At 34.2% G+C, this 23,810-nt stretch overlaps 1 protein-coding gene across 1 annotated transcript in view; it reads right to left on the bottom strand.

Moving 5' to 3' along the window:
* The window catches only part of LOC149089612 (transient receptor potential cation channel subfamily M member-like 2), a 68,814-nt gene that overhangs the window by 823 nt on the left and 44,181 nt on the right, over positions 1–23,810 (bottom strand). The window contains exons 21-29 of the mRNA XM_089234427.1: positions 23,155–23,323; positions 20,012–20,178; positions 18,513–18,655; positions 18,142–18,340; positions 16,577–16,720; positions 14,062–14,148; positions 10,352–10,430; positions 7,341–7,490; positions 6–164 (exon numbers count right to left, since the gene is read on the bottom strand). Of these exons, the coding sequence (XP_089090553.1) occupies positions 6–164; positions 7,341–7,490; positions 10,352–10,430; positions 14,062–14,148; positions 16,577–16,720; positions 18,142–18,340; positions 18,513–18,655; positions 20,012–20,178; positions 23,155–23,323 (1,297 nt within the window). The remainder of the gene's footprint in view (positions 1–5; positions 165–7,340; positions 7,491–10,351; positions 10,431–14,061; positions 14,149–16,576; positions 16,721–18,141; positions 18,341–18,512; positions 18,656–20,011; positions 20,179–23,154; positions 23,324–23,810) is intronic.

Genomic DNA, 23,810 nt, shown 5'->3' on the forward strand with positions numbered 1-23,810 from the left:
ATAACCTTAAAGAGTATTCCCAAAGAAGCATCCATAGGGTAATGAATATGCCAGAGTTCTACTTCTTTCCAAGCCTGGTCCGTGTTCAACGAGTCATCCATGTAACCACAATGAATAAGTTCACATTGCACCTCTTTTTCCGGAACACCATACTCCTTGAAAAACTAAAATGTAAAAGTTCAATGAATAATCAAATTTATAAGCATGATTTTACCAGTAAAATTCAGCCACGGTGAAATTTTGCTATAACAATATTCAATATTAGCAAAAATACCTTATAACCTGGAAAAGTTGTGAATGGGCAAAATAGGAAGTTTCCGCTAGCCAATATATATACACTGGAGAAACAACTTTCTTTCCCTTATAACACGCATTTACCCAGGACAAGAGCAAGTAGGTGAGTGGCCATATGAGTGAATGATTGATAGTGAGTGGGTAAGTTACAGACTGAGCGAGTACATGTATGAACGAGTCATTCACTCATCAGTCCATTCACTTGGTCACTATTTTGGTCCATATTTTGAAGTAAAGATGGTTGAGTTTTCTTGTTATGTCAGTACCTTGTTGTAGACCTGCTTGCTGTCTGAGGAAAGACTTTTTCAAATGGGAAACCTGATCATATTCGTGCCTCAAACTGCAAAAAATCAACTTCAACCAACCACCACTGTGGGGTTTGAACCTGGATCCTCACGATGGTAGTCCAGCACGACACCCACAAACAGCGGCCAGTTAAGAGACTGCAATGACTCCATTCAGCACATCATGATACTAATGCATGTCATAGGGGAAGGGAAGTTGTGTTTCTGGTGTACTACTTAGCACACTTGCCCAGTATGAAAGAGGGCCCAGGTTCGATTCCAGAAGAGACAACAAAGGTTTCTTTCCAGTGGCTCATGTTGGCATAACATAAGAGAGAAAAATCTTTTTTAATGTATTGCAGGGCCCAGAAAATATCTCTCTATGAAGTTTATTGTTTATCAGAAGAAAAACTAGCAACCAAACAGAAATTATTATCTATGGAGGTTTCACTTTTTATATTTATAGAAAAATAATAACCAGGAACCCGTAATCTGTGAAGATGACATGATATATGAAAATCAAGAAACGAATGGTCATACAAGAGTGCTAATTTCTATTACGTGACAAATGAAGCTGAATCATTTGACAGTGTTATATATATGAATCTTGCAGAAGATGGGATGTCTGATACTTTCGGATATGTACATTTTGTATTTACGAAAGAAATGCAACAAATACAAAATTTAATTTTTTTACAACTTTTCTGCAAAGTCTTGATAACTTGCAGTTTTATAAGAATAAATTGGTGATAATTTTGGTCAGTACTAGCATCTTGCTGCCTATTATGTGCTTAAAAGCCAATATTCTCTTACATAAATTAGATCCACCCTGTCACACGTGATTGTTTTGCAAAACATGTATGGTTCAGGTAATTTTTTCCTCTGCAGTTTTTTTTATAAGTTCTAGTGCATAAAATAGGATTTCAGTTGACTTTTGCTTGTGAGTTCTGTAAGAAAATTAGGAACTAATCAACAATTAGAAACAATCAAACATTCATTCGCACAACTCTAGAGCATTTTTGAAAAAAAGACAAATTTTGAGAAATGAGAATGATGTATTGAAGAAGCGCACAATATTATGCTCAAGACATCAGCAGATAACTATTCAAATAAATTGACTACATGTGACATCCAACACAACGAATGAAGCCTATCAGCATATAGGTATTTTGGACATTTAAAGCCGTAACACCTACATCATCTTTGTACTGGAAGCTTTTCCGAAAAATATTTTTTAATGACTTGACGTGGGATGGGGGAAACTATGCAAACCAACAGACTTTTGGTTGTCATGCAGACTTGAAATGTCACCAGTATATAACTCTTAACATGCATAACTTTGGCAAAATAATTATATTAGTGCCATGCGTATGTACACACACTCACTAAGTCTTGCATGTATTAATTCATTAAGAATTCCCCAGAGGTGAATAACTTTCTCATGAAAGAAGAGATAAGCAGTCACTGCTGTTTTTGACAGAAAATAATTATGTATACACTTTATTTATATAGTTCAATTTTTTTCATTTACACTGGTGAAATAAATTAAGAGAATTTGCATATTTTATCGAATTTTATGAAAAGAACTGAACTGAATGTAAAACCACTGCTTCTAGACAAAAATGCAAATCTTGTACGTCAAATACGTAAGCGTACACGTGTGTGTAGGCGGAGCCAGTAGAGAAACAGGCTTTATAAGCGTGCGTAAGTTAAGACGCATTTTGTTCGCTAGCACACCTCGGCGAATTTCTTGGTGTTATTTTGCAGCAATCGGTTAATTTCAAATTGTAACAGTAAAAATGAGTAACCACCAACGTTTAGATGATGGAATGAGGTGGCGAATTGTGGGGAGGCTAGAATCAGGCCAATCTCAAGTCCAGATTAGTAGAGAGTTCAATTTAACGCCCAGCGCCGTGTGTAACTTATGGAAACAGTTCCACGATACCGGATCCATCGAGAGAAAGCCTGGGCTAGGTCGTCCAAGAGTCACGACGGCCAGAGAAGATCGCCATTTGTCTATTATAGTGAGGCGTAACACAGGAGTGCTACAGCTTCTCAGCTCTCTCGTGACTTGTATGCAGTCACAGGAACCCGTGTATCAAGGGTGACTGTTTCCAAAAGACTTCATGAGAGAGGGTTGTTTGCAAGAAGACCTGCTGTTTGTGTCCCGCTCACTTCTACAGACAGGAGAATCCATTTATCATGATGCAGAGACCATAGAGATTGGAGTATGGATCAATGGGCGACCTTCTCTTCACTGATGAGTCCCGGTTCAGCCTAAGCACCGATTCTCACCGTACGTTCATATGGAGAGAACCAGGGACCCGCTACCTACCCTCCAATGTCCGCGAAATCGACCATTATAGCGGAGGAGGTTTAATGGTCTGGGCAGGCATCATGTTGGATGGCCGCACACCTCTTCATGTCTTTGAAAGAGGCACTGTGACTGGTGTGAGGTATAGGGATAAGGTCTTGGAGCTCTATGTTCGCCTTTTCAGGGGTGCAGTTGGCCCCGAGTTCATTTCAATGGACGATAACGCGAGGCCACATAGAGCTCTTGTGCTCGACGATTTTCTAGAGAGTGAGGATATTCGCCAGATGGATTGGCCAGCCAGATCTCCAGACCTTAACCCTATAGAGCATGTCTGGGACGCTCTGGGGAAGGCAATTACAACTCGCAACCCCCCTCCGGGAACCATCCAGGGAATGAAAACAGCGTTGCTGAATGAGTGGGACCAATTACCACAGGAAATGATAAACTGCCTTATTTCAAGTATGAAATCACGCTGCCAGACCTGTATATCTGTAAGAGGGGACTATACCCTCTATAAACCCATTTTTTTGTTTATTCTGCAACCGCTGTTTCATACCTTCCGACTCCAACGAGTGATATGCACGATCATGCGTGTGTATTACACAATTATTGAATGGTTATTTGTTTTGTATTGTATCAATGTATGTACATATCAAATTTCATTAAAATCGGTACAGTAGTTCTAGAGATAATCGACCAAGTCTGCAAATTCTCTTAATTTCTTACACCAGTGTATATGAGTATCATGTATGTGTCTGTTTCCATAATGTATGTACATCTAGTTTTTATTTCTAAATATTTTCATTCAATAATTAAATATGATTGAATTAGAGTAACTGATATTTTCGAATTTCTTCATCTTCAGTTGTATGACATGTTTTAACTAACAATGATCATGATCTAACATTAACTTGAACTTTTTTGTCGACTGCTACACATTCGACATAGAGATTTGACTATAGCCTCTTTAGAGAGCTGGTAGTACAGTATATCCTAATTTTTTTAACTTGGAAAATGATACCCCATAGTCCAGACTGTAAGATAACAAAAGATTGCAGCACATGAGTGATAAGAAATGATTGCAGAGGGATGGCGGGAGTTACCGCTGTCTCAGGATTGGCACTGTCATGTCGCTCTCCACTTGTTAATACAAGATATACAGAAGACTGGATGTTGTGAAGATATTTATTATTTCAGATGTTAGTTTTTTAAGGAAGGAAAAAACTCTTCTCTGCCTCTACCGGGAGTCGAACCCGGGTCCCTCGATTGCCGGACGAGTGCTCTGACCACTAAGCTACAGAGGAGATAGAGATTTTCCTTCGCTAGAGCGTATATATGCCGAACGGAACCGTGCAATGGACGGTGAAGCCGATCAGCTAATAGCTCATGGACGACGAGCCACCAGATGGCTATATATATGACATGAATGTCGCTCTCCACTTGTTAATACAAGATATACAGAAGACTGGATGTTGTGAAGATATTTATTATTTCAGATGTTAGTTTTTTAAGGAAGGAAAAAACTCTTCTCTGCCTCTACCGGGAGTCGAACCCGGGTCCCTCGATTGCCGGACGAGTGCTCTGACCACTAAGCTACAGAGGAGATAGAGATTTTCCTTCGCTAGAGCGTATATATGCCGAACGGAACCGTGCAATGGACGGTGAAACCGATCAGCTAATAGCTCATGGACGACGAGCCACCAGATGGCTATATATATGACATGAATGTCGCTCTCCACTTGTTAATACAAGATATACAGAAGACTGGATGTTGTGAAGATATTTATTATTTCAGATGTTAGTTTTTTAAGGAAGGAAAACCTTGTATTTTCCAGTGGAGTATTAGCTGATCGGTTTCACCGTCCATTGCACGGTTCCGGTCGGCATATATGCGCTCTAGCGAAGGAAAATCTCTATCTCCTCTGTAGCTTAGTGGTCAGAGCACTCGTCCGGCAATCGAGGGACCCGGGTTCGACTCCCGGTAGAGGCAAAGAAGAGTTTTTTCCTTCCTTAAAAAACTAACATCTGAAATAATAAATATCTTCACAACATCCAGTCTTCTGTATATCTTGTATTAACAAGTGGAGAGCGACATTCATGTCATATATATAGCCATCTGGTGGCTCGTCGTCCATGAGCTATTAGCTGATCGGTTTCACCGTCCATTGCACGGTTCCGTTCGGCATATATACGCTCTAGCGAAGGAAAATCTCTATCTCCTCTGTAGCTTAGTGGTCAGAGCACTCGTCCGGCAATCGAGGGACCCGGGTTCGACTCCCGGTAGAGGCAGAGAAGAGTTTTTTCCTTCCTTAAAAAACTAACATCTGAAATAATAAATATCTTCACAACATCCAGTCTTCTGTATATCTTGAATTAATTTATCAAAAAAGGTGTTTATATAGTTAAATTAATTTGTTTTCATATCTCTACATAATTTCTTTCAAGTTTATTTTCCACTTTCATGCATTAAAGCCTTGAATCTGCGATGATGCAGCGTAAAACATTGGCATTTGAAGAAAAACTAAAAATAGTTTTAAAATTTTAACGTCGAAGTTCTTAAAAAAAGTTTAAGTAATTTAAAGTTTATATTTTATACAAGCGAGTATTTGTAAGATGAATCCATAAGCACAATAAAATTAGTACTGTATGAGTTATTACATGCGCACATTATATGTACATACGCAGTGGATGCGCAAATGCTTAAACTGTCTATAATGATAGCCTGTCTATAACAATATTTTTATAGGTCCCTACAGTATCTAGTATCGTTATAGACAGGTTTTACTGTATCTCTACTGATACTTAAAAATTTGCAATAGTTAGCTAGATTTCTTTGAAGAAATTTATCTAGCCAAAATCAAATACAGCTGTTTTATTCTGATAGCATATTCTTAGAGGTGTGAGGTGAGAATCTTCTCTGGATGTAAAAATTGGAGAATAATTTAGAATATTAATTTTTCCTTTAAATAATTTAAATTTTTTTACTAATTTTGTTTATATTGCAAAATATAAATCAGTTTTCATTGCCTGAAACATTTACAACAAAAAAATGTTTAGTATAATCATCCCCAATGGCAACTTTAGTTCGAGAATATTCTTGGTCATGATGAGAGGTTTTAAGTTTGGTTATAAAGATTTTAGAAACCTTTAGATTAAAACCTTAAAAAATTATTTTAAAATTAGATAAATTTTCAGAAATAAGTTCACAACAAAAGAAATTAAATCAAAGTTGTTTGACAAAGGAAACTATTCTTATGCAATCACTTTCATTCTAAGAAGATAAAGAACTGTTGTTTTCTTCAATGCACAAACACTTAAATTCTGTATCACTCACATTTCTTTAAAAGTTGTACAATTCAGCCCTATTGGTTTAATTTTCTTATACAAATACAACGCCACAACAGGAAAATTGCCCAACGAGGTGGCTGACTTAAGAACATCATGGATCCCCAAGCCATTTTTTGGAGGCCCTACCTACTACCGCTACACCCCCCCCCCCCCGCAGAACCCCCAACGAATCGGTACATGCGGGAATGTGCGTGTACGTGTAGTGAAACCTGACGTGAACTTTTTCTTTTTTTTTGTTTCTCTGTAATGCATGTTATGTGTAGTGCTGCCATCTGCCACCAGTTTTTATAACTATGAGTGAAGTGTTATGATTGAATGATTTATCGTTGTAGGACTGTTGCTCTCTGTGGCGAGACTTTTTAATGGGGAGATCGGCTCACATTTGCGCCTTGAAGTTGGGAACCACAGAAAACCAACTTCAGCCGACCACCACTGTGGGGTTCGAACCCGGATCCTCACATCGCGAGTCCGTCACTATAACCACTCGACCACCACAGCGGCCTTGCTGTCAAACTTTATTAATATTGTGGTCTATAAACTTCAATATTCCCATCTTCTTGACAGCAAGAGACGGGGACACAGAATATTCAATATTCTTGAGAATATTCTCTCAAAGGGCTACTATTATAAATTACTAGAGAATATTCATATTGAAAATAATAAGTCAATATATAATTCAAGTCATTCTTAAGTTATTTTATAGAGATTACTTATAATACATGTATATTGTATATTCTTGTATATTCTTATATATATACTTGTATATTGTCATCAAGGAGAATATACAAGAGCACTATTATTAATAACTTCTGAATAATTCTTATTATTTTATATAAGAATATTCTCCAGTAATTTATGAAAGTAGTCTTTCCAGAGAATATTCTCAAGGATATTATATGTAACTACATTATAAATAAGATGAAAATATTCTCATCCAAAAACTTATAAGAATATTTTCAAGTTATTTATAATAGTAGTCCTACCAGAATATTTTCCGAAAGATTATTCTTGAGAATTTTACATCGCTACATATTCTTAAAAGAAAATTTAATTAATTAAACTGCATTAACGGAAACAAAAAAACAGTAGACCATGCTCACATTAATGATGTTGTGCTTCTCTATCCAATCTGATCCAGATTTAAACTCAGGTTCAGGCTTGGACTCAAGTTCAGATTGCGCCTCAGACTGTAATTGCTTATGAAAGCAATTTTGAATAACGTGGTACTTGTTCTCTTCCCGCACAAAGCCCTTCAAAAATTATGGGATGAAAACCAATAAATAACTAGAAAAAATTAAGGAAAATAACAGTGAGTACTCTATTAGTTTAGTTGCTATGGAACCAGAAATTTGACAAACCCTGGTGTATTTGAATTGTTACAAATATTCAAAATAAAAGGTATTCGTGATAACTTTGATACGACTACAAAAAAAATTTAATAAGATTTCCTAAAAACCTAATTAGCCATAAAATTTCATACGCTCATGAATTAGAATATAATGCAGCCAAACTCGATTACTAACCCTACCTTAGCCAAAAAGTCAATAATTGGTGTAAATTAGCGAACTGATTCTCATAGAGCAGGGGTTCTTAAAGTGTGTTTCACCAACCTTTGTCACAGTGAACGGAGGATATTGATGTGTTCCTGTTTGGTGCTTTGGAGGATTCTCTGTTAGACTATTTTGAAAAGCTGCAGATGAGCAGTGATCAAAGCAAGGGAGTCAAGTCAACAAAAACAAATAAACCTTACAACATCGATGAAAATACAATGACCTTGGATTTAATGACACATTTTTCATCAATTTTGCTCTCATTTCTATGGCCTGTTCCCAACGAAATCATAGAATTAGAGTTGATCACACTGAGACAATGTTTGTCTGCTGTTCTATTGATACTTAATGATAAAAAGAGATTCATTGCATGTTTGATGCTCTGACTCACTCCTCTTTGACATGACCCATCACGTCAAAGAAAAACGAGACATTGGCATATTTTTCTGCAATTTTATCCTTCCAGATTTTTTGAACAAAAATTTTGTTTTCTTCAATGAAGTTTTTTATCGAAAAACTTGTGTTTTATAAAAATTGTGTTACAGTAGATCTTGCTTATTAAAATCACAGATAATGTTATTCTCCTGGTATTACTATCACCTTTGCTAAGTATGGAACAGACCAATATATGAACGCAGGAAAAAAATGGTTTATATTTATCAGGATTATCAAGACTTCGGTTTATGTTAGCAATTTTCTTTTGTCAAAAGTTGTCTTTTGCACATTTTGAAGTTAATGTGGAAAACCAGACTTTTTTCCCATAAGTTATCATTATTAATCTGCAAGACTGCAGAACAGTGTTTCCCAAAGTGGGCGATAGAATGGTCCAGGGGGCGATAGAAGCTACAGATTTAACATAGTATCGTATGGGTTCACTTGAGTTGGGGGGGGGGGCGGATGAGAGAAAAAGATTTCTGAAGAAGGGAGCAATGGAATGAAAAGTTTGAGAAACTATGCTGTAAGATTAAAAAGGTGCCCTATTCGGGCAGTAGTAGCTGTTATAATTTATGTCCACATGAAACTACTTTTGCAAGGGTCTGCCTATAGTGGGGATGAATTAATGTGATGTAAAAAAAACCCTTCCTTCAGATCTTGGTCAGTTTCTTTCAGTTGGCCAGATTCACAATTACTATGCCAAAACACTTTCTTTGGGCATCTATGGAATATGGATCTATATATCGTGGCATTTAAAAAATATAGTAATTTGTAAAACACAAACGAATTTCTCATTAGTGGCTGAATAATAATAAAATATACAGAAATTCAACTTGATTTCAGAACAATATAAGAAAAAAGATGGCACGACTATATAAGCATTTTACAACCAGTTATGTGGAAAACAATTCAGTTGTCTCATTTTTCTATGTCCTGTTTGATCCGAACACGCAATCGTCCCAGTTTGAACTGAACTGATGGTCATTGTATTTGCTTTCAGATTTCTTTTGAATTCTGTCAGCAATCGGTTATTGTTATCAGAAACCCAAGTCCTGATGTGATCACAATGAGCAACATGCACTGTACATGATTGCATCTTATTGCAATTTTTCTTCGAAAAAAGTAAACCCTCCGACCTCGATTGTAACAGCACTTAGGTCATGACAACAAACTTTTGCACAATTTTCAGTGTCATTAGACCTGACTAGTTACATACAATTTATGGATCAATATGTGACATATTTAGTGATATTCTGCTAATTTTTATGTGAAAATACATGCCATAATGCTGAAATGTATTTTCACATAAACATTAGCAGAATATCACTAAATGTGTCACATATCACATATTGATCCATAAATTGTATGTAACTGCAGTCAGGTGTAACAACATTGAAAATTGTGCAAAAGTTTGTTGTCCTGATTTAAGTGCTGTTACAGGCATGCAGCACAGATGTTAATTAATGTGGCTTTTTGCCTGCGATCTCCTCCACACTTTATTAATATTTATTTCATAAGATTACCATTTGGACAACAGCTAAGGAAAAAACTGAATAGAATAAGAGTTTCAGTATTTCATAACATTTTGCATCCTGTTAGGTAATACAATATGGAATTCTATGTTTTCTATAGAGATCCACATTACAAATTTTTTAACACAATACACATGAGAATGAAAATACAAGTTTGACATAGCACAGGAGGTTTCCCTAGGTGTTTGACCAAAGGTTTCTTAGGTAAATGAGAATTTAAAAATCCCAGAATACATGATCAAATCTCTTCAACAATGATGATAAAATCACCACATAACATAATTATAACCTATGAAAAATTATAGTTATATGCAAAATGTAACATAAATATAAACCACATATAATGTAATTAAAAAAGTAAGAATTATAAATATGTGAAGAAAAAAAATTGATGCACTTAGAAAAGTATATGGGTAATTATATTATGTAGGCTAATTATACATGTATGGGTAATTATAATAGCTCAATATATATATGATTCGTTTTTAAGTTTCAGAAAAAATCTGAAAAATATACTTGACAGACATTGAATTTTTTTTTTTTTTGCCTCTATAAAGTTCTATAAAATAAAACGTAAAAAAAGTATAAGCTTACCCCAGGTATTGAATACTGATTGGTTTCGTTATTGTAGCATTCAACAAAGTCAAGATAACTTGATTTTGTATTGTTCCATCTAAATTCAAAAGCAATGCAAGATTATAAATTTTTCACGAAATTTTTAATTAGAATACTGACATTTTAATTGATTATAAAAATTAAAATTACATGTGTTGATTTTTTTCTAATAGTGGCAAGAGTGCTGTAGTGACGCCATGAAACTGAGTCAGGCTATGTCATTTATACTACAAGTAAGTTAAATGCATACCCTTTCGCAGAGCAAACGAACTCACTTCCCCCCCCCCCCCTGCATGTGTAGGAATAGCAAGAATAGAACGGTTGTGGACGAGCCGGGTTGGAGTGCCTGTCACAATGTTTTCAAAGCAAGAGTAGATGAGCTAATTAAAAATTTGATGTGTTAGAGGTCACAATGAATGACAGTAGTTTTGGTGACACTGTTATGCATTGCGACCTCTAGTACAATCACTTTTTAATCAGCTCCTCTGCTCTTGCTTTGAAAACATTACGATTGTATTCTGACACCTCGTTCACAGCTGTTCTTATTCCAGTTATCACTATGCACATGCATGGTTGGGAAGGGCGAGTACTTTTGCTCTAACGGAGGGTACGTATTTAACTTATATATATATATATATGATACTACAGGTATAAACGCCACAAATAGACTATATATATATATATATATATATGGCCATAATATTTGTGGCCTTTATACCTGTAATATCAAGGACATTGCCTAGGTCCATTGGACGGCATCACTACAGCACTATTAAAAAAAATCAACCTATGTATTTGCAACTTGAATAATGAAAGTTTTTAACAGCTGGCTGATGTGAAGATATATTTAGTAAAGAGAAAATTCAAGTGCCCATGCGAGGAATCGAACCCACGTCCTCTCACTTGCCGAGTGAGTGCACTAGACTACACAGGCAATGTATATCTCTATCTTTCCTTGGAGCTCATGTACACTGAAGGGGACCGGACCGCACATGGGCGGTCGGACCTAATTCAGGCCAAAGCTTCTACCTGCTGACATTGCCACCAGATGGCAACTTATCCAAGGATGATGTCACTTTCCGTTACCCATATGAAGGTATATGAAGATCTAGTGGTTCTTCAACATTCTGAAGCCCACGGCCCAGTTTATTTCTTTTTTTTGTGAATGGAAGTCCTAGTTATACATATCACTAATGAAAAATAATTGGATAAAAATGAAACAGTGAGCCACACACGGCCCAGTTTGACTACTACTACTAAACCACACATGTACCTTGTCCATATTCCTCTGCGGAACGTCTAACGAATTGGTACATGTTGGAATGTGCGTGTCCGTGTTATGAACCTAATGGGAAGCTTGTTTATGTGTAATGCTTGTTATAATGCTGTCATCTACCACATATTTTTTGAACTATGAATGAAGTGTAATGTTTGAAGATTTTACAGTTGAAGGCCTGTTGCTCTCTGTGGCGGCCCAGTTTGATGTCCGGGCCGGGCGGTTGAGAAACACTGATCTACGGTGCTCACCCGGCAAGTGAGAGGATGTGGGTTTGATTCCCCGCATGACAACTTGAATTTTCTCTCTTTCCTAAATATATCTTCGCATCAACCAGCAGCTAAAAACCTTCGTACGGACAGCGGAGAGTGACATCCTCGAACAACTTGAATTATATTGATTGACATTTATAGTCAGTAAAACTAATTGATTAATCTTTCAACCCAGTGTATATATAATGTTTATAATATAAAATTAAATTTCTTTTTAATGTCACCCTGCCTATAAAATTAGTTGTTAAAGGCGTTGCCAAAATTAGGCTTGCTCATTTTATCAAGTTACTTCACCTTATAAAGTCGTTCTTAACAGATATCAGTAGCATTACACACATGTCTGATTCAACTACTTCTTTTCTATAATCTTCATATTCGCTGCCAACACATATATGATCTTACAATAAAAAATATTTTCCAATGATTTCAGTATCATAGTTGAAACCTCACATACTGATAAGTGATCTTCTCTGCATACCCTCATTATTCCATATATGGTTTTTTTTTTAGTATAGCATTAAGAATTGCTCATGCATAATTGCTAGAATACGGTGAAGAAGCTAGAATCTAGGAATTCTAGATTCTATACTTCTACCTTTCTAGGTGAAGAAGCTAGAAAGGTAGCTAGAATCTACCTTTGTATGATTCTGTGTTTCTGTGTTCATGCAATTTGGGTTGTTTACACTGAGAATGCTAAAGATGCCACCAAAATTTTTTCAGTTTGCTCAGATTTTTGGTAAATTGAAAAGAAAAATAAATTCTTAAAAAGTTTCTTTTGTCAGAAAACACTTTGCAATGGAAACTACAAACCAATATTGTTGAGAAAAAACATCTAAATGATGTTTCTATCCTAAAATGTTTAATGACCCTTATATTATACACTACTTCAAAAGTTAGAGATTTTTTTTTGAATTGTCCATTCACTTACCAGAAAACAATACATTATTATTATTATCATCATCAAAGAATATTAAGAACTAAATTAAAAACAAATTTTAAAAAAATGAAATTTTTTACTAAAATTAAAATAAATATATTCCATGCAGTATTTAGGAAAAAATAGCTGTACAGTAGCTGTATAGTTGATATAGTAGATCAACTATACAGCTGATATAGCTGTATAGTTGATCCCATTTATAATGAATGAAGCTACTATAATGAAATGTGAAGCTCATTTTCAGAAAAAATGCTCATTAAATTTAGTCACTCGCTAAACTACATTCAAAGTAAAAAAAATAAAATGAAGTGCTTATAGCAAGTATATATTACACAGTACTGAGATATTAGATGCGCAAAATATTTTCTTTCACCTTTTCTAGCAACTTCAGGATTTTTATGTTATCTTTGACAATTAAAGCTATGCTTTTGGAAATTTTTTCTTCAAAAAATTAAAAACACAGGAAAGGAAAAACTCTTCTAATGATCTTCACACTCAAACCTCTAGAGTCTGTATTGGAAATGGAGCGAGGGCTGTACAGCCATTTTAAAAAATTCAGATTGGTCTATTTCTTATCTTCTTTCTTATTCTTATCCCCCTTTTCTAGATGAAGTGTTACTGTTCCTGCACAATGACAACAAACTTTATGGGGTGACAGGTCTTTCATTAAACTATTTGATTTTTCCAATTATTTGTAAATTTTAATTTATCCAAATTAAATTATTGACATTTATCCCTCATCAATGTATTACCTGCATATTATGAGAAAGTGGCAAAAGCTACTCAAATGACTTTGTGGTTTGCCTTGCATTTATTTTTCATTCTTATTTTTTCATATAAGTTATTTATTTATTCACTATTGCTTAGCCAAGCACTACACAAGAGAATACGGTAGTGAAATTTGACAGAGGTGACAGTGTATGTTACAAACCTTTCCCTTTCAAACTGCACATTAAATCTGAGCTACCTTGAAAAACCTGCTTGCTAAAAATGACAGAACTGTCATACAATTAGCATGCTATCAAACAAAATGCATTAATCTATTTGTTAAATCAAGAGTTCTGCTAAAAGCGAGCTCTTTTCAAAGGGGGAATCTGACTGTATATTGATATAACAAATTGATATTGACATTGATATATGTATATTGATATTACCAAAAAAATTTTTTTCAAGAAAATCTCACATTTATACACACAACACTTACCTTGTGATTATGAAATACACATGATGATTGGGTCCAAATTGATACAAAGATCCTCTACCACTCAATCCGGTTCTACCCATTGGATTTCTGAGTGATAAATAATGATTAGCAATTAGAAAATCTTAGAATAGCCTATCGTATATATATAACAATTCATATTATTTGTTCACACATTTATTTCAAAAATAGTGAGATAGGTAGGTGAAAATAGGATGAAACATTGGTAAAACACAAGTTGTCATTTCTCACAAACCTGTTTTCAATATTTAGAGTTGAATAAAAAAAAGCAGATATTAAATCAATTTACAAGAAAACTGAGCAAAAAATTACTTTTTTTATACTTTGTTTTGTATTTTTAATAAGTTTGGATTGTTTCAATTGTAATTTTAATCACCCACAAATGTTCTAGAAATTTAATAATCAATAATAAATAGCACCGGTCTGCAATGAAAAAGCTTTCTTAAAAATAGAGTTTTTTATAGTTTTTCAGATGTAATTACTGGAAAAATAATTAAAAAATTCCATCATCCATCATATAGTTTTTGAGATGGAGTGAAAATTAAATTTCAGTAGTATTGAACAAGCAGCATACAAACCACATTGAAACTGTGTGTTATAAACAAATACAGTAAGTCAATGTGAAAGATAATTTGGTGATTTTGGGGTTGCTGATTCTGAATCTGGCATTGGTTTTATCAGATGGGCTCTAAAATCAAATTTCAATGGCAATGTATCAGCAACATACACAAATTACACACAAAAAAAACGAAACACAAATCACATTATAAATAGATATAGTAAATCATTGCAAAAGATATTTAATTGATTTTAGGGCCTAAGGCAGAGCTAATATATAAATGTGAAGTATGCATTTATAAGGTGATAAAATAAAAATTCTCAAATATTTGGATTCAAGTAATTTCTCCCAAAATATGAAATCGTTTTGTGAAAAAAACCTTACATGACAAAAAAAAAAAAAAAAATGTATATTACACTGCATTTTTGGAATCAGCACTGAAAATTATAAAAATCAGTTATCAAAACTAAAAAAACTTCCAGAAAGTATTTTTTGTAGACCTGTGTAATTATACAATGACATACATATACATGATTTCAAAATAAAATTGAATTATACTAACATTTATCATTTTATTATTAATAGCTTTTTTAACGTTAAACTATAGAAATCAACAAGGGTCAAAATAATCCCATCTTGAGAATTCATGGACGTTTTTGATTGTGGGGGGGGGGGGGGGGGGGTACTAAAAAATGTCAAAGATGATTCAGAAACTTTATCTTCAAAGTGTACAAAAGTTTAATAAATATTTTACAAGATCTTCTTTTCTTCTAATTCAAATTTAAATTAGGTCATATAAAAACAAGCCTATATATATATAGTGACATGCCCTGAATGATTCATCATCACTAAGCTGAAACCGCTGAAGCTATAAATATGAAATTTAGTCAGTTTTATTTCATAGTGTAGAGACTCACCTCACAAGAAGGGATTTCTTTAACTCTATCCCTAAGGAAGGGGAGTGACCCCAGGCCATAAGGGGTTCAAATTTCATGTATGGAAACCATTGCCAAGCCAGAACCCCTGAAGCTATAAATATGAAATTTAGTGAGTAGTTTCATTTTGCAACGTAGAAACTTCCTAAGAAATGATTTTTCGAAATTCAATCTCTGAAGGGGTCATAAGGGGGACTTCAATTTTATATAGAGAAAAGCTGAAGCTATAAATTTGAAATTTGGTCAGTAGTTTTATTTTATAATGTAGTCTCATTAAAAGGAATTTTTCGAAATTCAACTCCTAAAGGGGTCTTAAGAGGGAATTTTTAGATTACAAAATCCAGCGAGCAAAGCCACAGGTAACAGCTAGTATGATAAATTCTGTAAGCATCAATGCACAATACAGCATACTGGTAATAATAAGAGCATAAAATTTCAATGAAAAAAAAAATAAAATAATTAACATAATTAAAAAACATTAAACCCATTCAAAGAAAATAATATCGGCCTAAGGTCAGCAGATAAATCCATGTTTAGAATTACAGTCAAATCCCCTTCTAAGGGTTATCCTTCTTTTACACAAAATAATAATTTCCCTTGTACAATAAAATTAAATTTATAATAAATTCAGCATTTCCCCTTAACCCCTGATTAACGGTCACCCCCTCTTTCATGAAAAAAAAATATATTTTTTTTTGTCCGGCTGGAGTCTGAAAAAAAAAGGGGGTTTCACTACAATTCCTTCACGAATACAACGTTATGATACACATCTGAATTTGAAAGCGACACATTAATTCATGCAGTTCACAAAGAAGTGAGAGAAAATAAATTAATATCTCTGAATTATTTTACTATTATTAATTATTTTATATTATTTTAAGTTTTTAAAGGCCAACATGAAATACATTTTAGTGAAATACGAAAAATAAACATACATTCCACATCTTTTGAAGCTGTATTTTATTCAAGACTCAATGGGAAAAAATTTAAACCGTAAACTCACCGAGGACAACCATTTTTCAATTTATATACCATAGGCATATCAGCATCTGGAATCCAAGATTGCCGACCTCTGTAAACTTGTTTGAAGTCAACGTAATTCATATTCCAGCGAATTACTGATGTATGTGAATGGCTTTTTGATTCTCTGGAATGTGAAAAGGAAAATATTGTTGATGGAATTCACTATAAGGAAATGCATGATAAAATTCTGATTGGTCATTTTATCACAACAACATTATAATATATTTATTAAGGATTTATACAGGATTGATGAAGATAAGATATAATGTATTAAAAAAACTAAAACTGAGTGTATTTGAAGAAAAATATTTTTACAGTTCTTTGAAGTGATTCCCAGTTCTGCACCGGCTGTGGTTTTCTTTTTGGCACTCAGGAATGACTAACAAGTTGCTGCTATGTAATAACTGCTGCAATTATGTTACAGTTCATGAAGTAATCTTTTTGGCAATAAATTTGATTATTTCCACCAGTCGTCCTCAAGGAAAAATTATACATGCACTTTCAACCCTATAAAGGTTTGGTACTGTTGACTTAGATGACAGAGCATTTTGTTTTGTCAATTTTAAAAGTTATTCTAAACTCATGACTAGAATTTTTAGCTCAAAGAAGCTACTTAGAAGATACAAGACTATCTGCTTAAGACAAAGCTCAAATTTGAAACTTGAACTCAAAACACAACTAATACACAAACTATCGAGTACCTATTACATAGTGATTTTCTTTTTAATTAATATACAAATATAAACAGAACGCCACAACAGGCAAAATGCCCAACGAGGTGGCTGAGAAAAAGATGCCCATAACAAATATGGATGTCATATATTTCAAAAATACAGCAACCCAATTAAAAACTAAAATTATAAACAATAACTAAAATATATATACATGATAAAATACTATACAATGCCCATAATGTATTTATGGTTGTCTTATTCTAAGTATGGATAGCTTCTCGATTTACCCCAACATGTTTATCGTATTTCTTTTTAAACGTGTCAATTGTGTTACAATTTACTACCTCCGGGGGTAAGCTATTCCATTTATTAACAACCCTATTAGAGAAAAATTCCCTGCGACACCATAACCTCGCATTGTCCCTTACCAATCGATACTGGTGTTCCCTTGTAAAAGCAGTTGATTGGCGGTGTACTAAAAGTTCATGGTCCATCCTATCCATCCCATTGAAAATTTTGAACACGTCAATCATATCTTTTCGACACCTGCGTTCATCCAATGTATGCAGGTGTACTGCCTATCCTTCACTGAAAATAGCTGTTTGACTGCATGAAGAAAATTTATTTTCAGGAAAAATCTTTATTGAGAAGCAAATTCATACAATTATTGAGAACTCTGCTCTCAATGAATTTGATTTATGCAACATTGAGATCATGTATTTACTACATTAAGCTCTTCAGAACTTCAAATTATGACAGAAATCTTAAAGATGAATTTTTGTGATACTCATGACGAAAATAAATTTTTGATTCCAGAAAAATCAGTGATCTGAAGTAATCGCTCCTTAATTATTAATGAAGCAGAACTTACTGAAGAAAATCCAAATCATCAACAAAACGCTGAACAGTTTCTCCAAATTGTGAGACAGGCACAGAGAATGTCTCTGGCTGATAATAGTGCCAATGCACTTCCCATGGAACATATTTATCTGGCACTGGAAATCTGACTATTTTTGTGCCAGGGTATGGAGATTGCCGTGATAGAGTGTGAACGTCTAACAACTGCCAGGCTGTATAAAGGAACAAATTATTTGTTTTACAAAATAAGACACAAAGGAATATCATTAGAATTCTAAAAACTTACATACAATAGTTTTGAAATGTATCATTTGACCAATATCAAAAACATATTTTCTTGTTCTTTCAAACGAAAAGCAATAACATATTGAGATGATATCTTACTTCTATGGGTGGAATTCCAACAATTATCTAAGCGAATGCAAAAACGAATATATGAAACATCCGTTTGCAATTCTGTGACTAGAGATTTAGCCATTTGCAGAAGTTGTAGTTGGTAGGTTAGGTTTCCTTTGAATTGGGACAATCTGAAAAATACCAAAATATTAAGATTAAGGGAAATGAAATGATTCAACATTTCAAACAGCAAGAAACACATAACCTCAAAGACTGCGATGCTATTGCAAAAATAATATGTTAAGATTCTAATAGCCCACTAAAAGGTCAAAAATAAATGTAAATTTGAATTCAGTTTTTTTTTAAATAAAAACTTCCTTTTCCCATTTTTCAAAAAACATTTTGGCAATTTTTGTGAGTTCATTTGCCAATCATTCTTTTTAGTGAAATGTAACTTAGACTTGGTTTATCATGTTGTGTAATGTTTGCCATATACATCAAAAGTAAAAAAAAAGGAAAAGAAAATACAGTCAGACTTACTTGTAATGAACACGAATATAACAATTTTCACAGATAACAAAATTTTTTCATTTCCTATGAATATTATATTGCTTATCGAGACATAACAGCTATTTTCACTGTTTTTCATGACTTTTGTTACAAGTAGGTCAAACTGTATATATATTTTCAATTTTCTTTCTGTAAAAATTTTTCTTTTCTTTCTGTAATTTTTACAACACAGTGAAGAATATTGCGTACTAATTGGTAAACTGGTTCTACTGGTAAGGGACAATTCCAGGTTATGGTGTCGCAGGGAATTTTTTGTCTAATAGGGTTGTAAATAAATGGAATAGCTTATTCCGAGGGTAATGAATTCTAACACAATTGTGTGTGGCACATTTAAAAAGAAATACGATAAACACATCGGGGTGAATCAAGAAGCTATTCATACTTAGAATAAGACGACTATAAATATTTTTTATGGGCATTATATAATATTTTATCATGTATATATAGTTTTTATAATTGCATTTTTAACTAGGGTTGCTGTATTTTGAAAATATATAATTTCCATATTTGTTATGGGCATCTTTTTCTTGGCCACCTAGTTGGGCATTTTGCCTGTTGTGGTCTTGAATTATATTTATGAATTCACTTAAGTGAGCAAGAAGTGATTGTAAGAAATATACTAACAAGCACTTTAAAAAGAATTTATCTAACTTTATTTTCAGTATCCATTAATAGTGCAAGAAGGTAATTTATTACACACATCACTTTCGTAACACATAATAAGTTACCCCTTATACGTAGAAATAAATATAAGTATAGTGTAATCGTTCTAGTTTAGATTCATTATTTTAGTCTGGTGATGCTAACCTGGGGTAAAAGCATAAGCAAAGAATTGCAATACATGTCTTCAAGGTGGATAGTATCCCATAGTTCAGAAAGCTTTCTTTTCTTGGTTAAACAAGACAGTGAATTTAACAATTTAACATTTATAGTTTACATGCTAAATAAAAAAAAATTGCAATATTCTATGAACTCACATAAGCAATTTATGTTTCTTGTAGCTTTCTTCTTGCAAAGTAGTTTTGTGCTGAAGCATAAACTGATAAGTCAAATTTTGTCCATAATTGTGACACCCTTTATCTATATGCATGTCAATGTATTCTAAAGCTGTAACTTTCCGTCTGGATTTTGCAGTCTTACTTATCTATAATACAAAAAAAGAAAATATTTTATTGCACAAACATTACCTGAAAAATAAATAAATAAATATATATATATATATATATATATACACACACAGGGTGTTCTGTTAATAGACCAACAAACTCGGTCCTAAAACCGAGGGTTCTTAGTAGAGGAACAAAAATTGCAATGGAACTGCAAGTTTGGAGGACTTAATGAAGTGATGGAAATTTGTTTGGGGGGAAAAAAATTAGTTGCACATGTCGCCACCAGAGGGCGTTTTATTAAGAAATGACACGTTTAGGCAAAAGTTTACAATTTTAACAATTGTTAAACACTTTTACAATTGATACTGCAACAAAACATGTTCCACATGATGGCCATCATTTTCAGATACCATGTGAAATCGCATGGCATGTTCACAACTGACCGAAGTGCGTGCGAGAAAATGTTCAGCACATGCTGTGAAATGCTGCCTTTAAGGTCAGGTAAACATCTTGGATTGTCACTACTTATCGGAGGTTTCAAATACCCCCAAAGCCAAAAATTGCATGGGTTAAGGTCCGAGGAGGCCATAGATTAGGGAAGTGCCAGCTGATGACACATTCTTCTGTAAAATGTGTTTTAAGAACATTCTTAACACACACTGCAATGTGTGGAGGAGCTCCTTTTTGCATAAAGGTTATGTCGGCAAAGCAGTGATATGCTTGCAGAGCCAGAACAATTTTGTTTTGTAACAGCAATGCATATTGCTCCCCGGTGATCGAACATGTCACTGGACCTGTAGAACGTAACTTCTCAGAAATAGGGAACCAAGAATAAATGATACAGTAAATCCACACCATACCGCTACTTTTAGTGAATGCAACGGAACCTCTAAGATAGCGTGCAGATTTTCTGGTTCCCAAATTTGGCAGTTGTGAGTATTGACTGCACCATCCAAGTGAAAATGCACTTAGTCTGCCCAGAGGATATTCCAAGACCATTCTGAATCGACCTCAACGCAAGCTAGAAACTGCAGTGAGAACCAGATTCGAGCATCATAATCATGTGGAAGCAACCGCTGCACAAGTGAAAGCTTGTACAGATAATATCGGAGAATATTCCGCATGATCTTATGGACAATTAAACATGGTGCTGACACTAGTGCTACCACAAGAATTTGAAACTCTATCCTCTTCCACCTGAAGCGAAACCTCCTGTACTGAGTCTATAGAAACAGGTTTTCTTCCTCTTCCAGGACAAATAGCCAACAATCCTGTGGTTTCAAATTTCATTATCACATATACTCTGAAGGTTTTTAACTTATTCATTGGACTTCAAATCCTGGATTCTTGGATTCTTCAAATCCTCTTCCAAGTCCAATATTTCCGTAGAGCAGTTACTGCGGAATTGCTGTTGTGGTAAAACAATTTGACTAAGAAAGCACGATCTCATAAACTTATCATCATTGTAGAAGCAAACACATTGAGCAAGAAGATCTCTGCCAATGTTTCTAGGTTTTATAACAGCTGCTGCATGACATCACATACATTTACATGTTTACTACAGGTATTCAAAGTGAAACTCCCTCTGGTGGCGACATGCGTCACTATTTTTTCTCCCCTGAAACAAATTCCCATCACTTCATGAAATCCTCTACAAAATTTCACAATTTTCTACTTTAAAATAGGGTCTTTTAATTATGGACGCCCTGTATATTATGCAAAGACAAAGCAGTTGATGAGTCAATAGTACAGCATTGTGTTTAAATTGATACAGCACTGACACAATTTATTTGCCTGATATATGTGAAACACACACACACACAAAGGCTAACCTTTACTAAATCTTTAAACCACTGGAAGTTGTATTCACATTGATCATTTGATCATATTTGTCACAACACGGTCATTTTCTGCACACGAGGGCTAATTGGGCAAGAATCTACAATTTATTGTCGATTCCGAACGGCAGCCTTTTTTATACTCACAGAGAGGTTGGTGCACTCACCCCTCTGTTTGGGACTCCCTGCGATAGCACTCTTTTTCTGCGGTCATGTTGATGTTTCTGTTGTACCTGTGTCAGGAATGTGTCTGACAAGGTCGAACTGGATATCAAACTCGCGACACCTCTACACAGCCTTTGGTACTTCAGGCGAGTACCTTATTGACCTGGGCTACCGCACCTGTTGTATTCACAGTCAGATCTTGGGGCAAAAGAGAGCAACTGCCCCAGATGGCAAACCTAAGGGGGCTGCAATTGTAGGAAAGAACAAAAAACTGTCATAATATCAAATTTTACTGGGGAGGGAGCAGTAAAATGTTGCCCCTCCCTCCTTCACAGAAACCCCAGTTACACCCATCCCTGGTTTTATTGACATAAATTTCAAGGAGAAATGTCCTTACAATCCAATACTAGATACAGAAATTTTAATAAAAGTGAATAATGAGAAGTACCTCAGTATATATTTGAAATTTCAATCGAAAAATTTTTCTCTTCACTTCTTGAAAAATGCATTTGCACATACAATAATTGTTGTCACATCATTGTTATTTTATACTCATAACGACTAATTTGACCAATTTATAGCAGATTGCATATAGTTTCTCTTTCAATATTTAAATATAGAAAAAGAGGTTAGGTGAGATAACTGCTTAGTGTGGGGACTTCCTGTAGTGATTGTCTGTTCCACAAATAGAAAGTTTTCTGTATCAGGAAAGATTCCGCCATGAATCAAGTGTATATGGAACTCGCAAAATTACTATATATCTTTTCTGTAGACTAGAATGTCTTACTGACTTGGGCGACTTCACCTTTCTGACAGTTGATTCTCGAGCATGAATAAATTAACAACTAATCATAACCCAATTTTTTGGCGCATGAATGAATTTGTAATGTGAACATATTGCAGGAATGAACTTTGATTACTAATAAATCGTTTCTCCCTTTATAAGAAATTTTGATGAAAAAAAAAGATAATCGAAATACATATACTATCAGTTACAAAATGACTTACTTTTATGCAGCATAAGCAGCAACAGATGTACCGGAATAAAGCAATTGTGTGATTAATGAGATTTAATGGAGGAGGAAGATTAGAATGGCCAGCACATTCTGTTAATATGTAATACCGCTCGAATTTCCATGACAAAACACTTTTATCTTGAACAACACTCATTGTAGAACTAGAAGAAAATAATAAATGATTATTCATTCATGTAAAACGCATATAAAGATTTGTATAAAAGATTTTGACTTCTTTTTCAAATTTTATCATAATTGGTGGTCACTTGTGATGGAAAAATTAAATAAATCATTCAAACAGTCTATTGTGAAAAAAAGAAAAAACTCATATTATTTATTAGCTGGGCATATGAAAAAGCTGCATAAGATAGAAGGGCCAGCTCTAACGCCATAAACAACAATACCTAAAGATAGTTCGAACCTATTTTAAGTCATGATCCTCAGGGATCATCCTTATCTAAACCTTTAATAATAAAATGAAATCCTAATTTATCATAATTTTCTGTGCATAGTATAAAATACAGGAGAGAAAATGTCTATTACAAATAAAATGGTACAATTTATAAATTATATTATTTATATAACAAACCTGCCACATTAACAGGTTTTTACCACCTCTTTCCCAGATTCTTTCAGGAGAAGGTAAAG

The sequence above is a fragment of the Pholcus phalangioides genome, unplaced genomic scaffold (genome assembly GCF_987345545.1).
Source record: "Pholcus phalangioides strain wild (caught in Gottingen) unplaced genomic scaffold, Ppha-v1.0 ptg000001l_1, whole genome shotgun sequence".
NCBI classification, from domain to species: Eukaryota; Metazoa; Arthropoda; class Arachnida; order Araneae; family Pholcidae; genus Pholcus; species Pholcus phalangioides.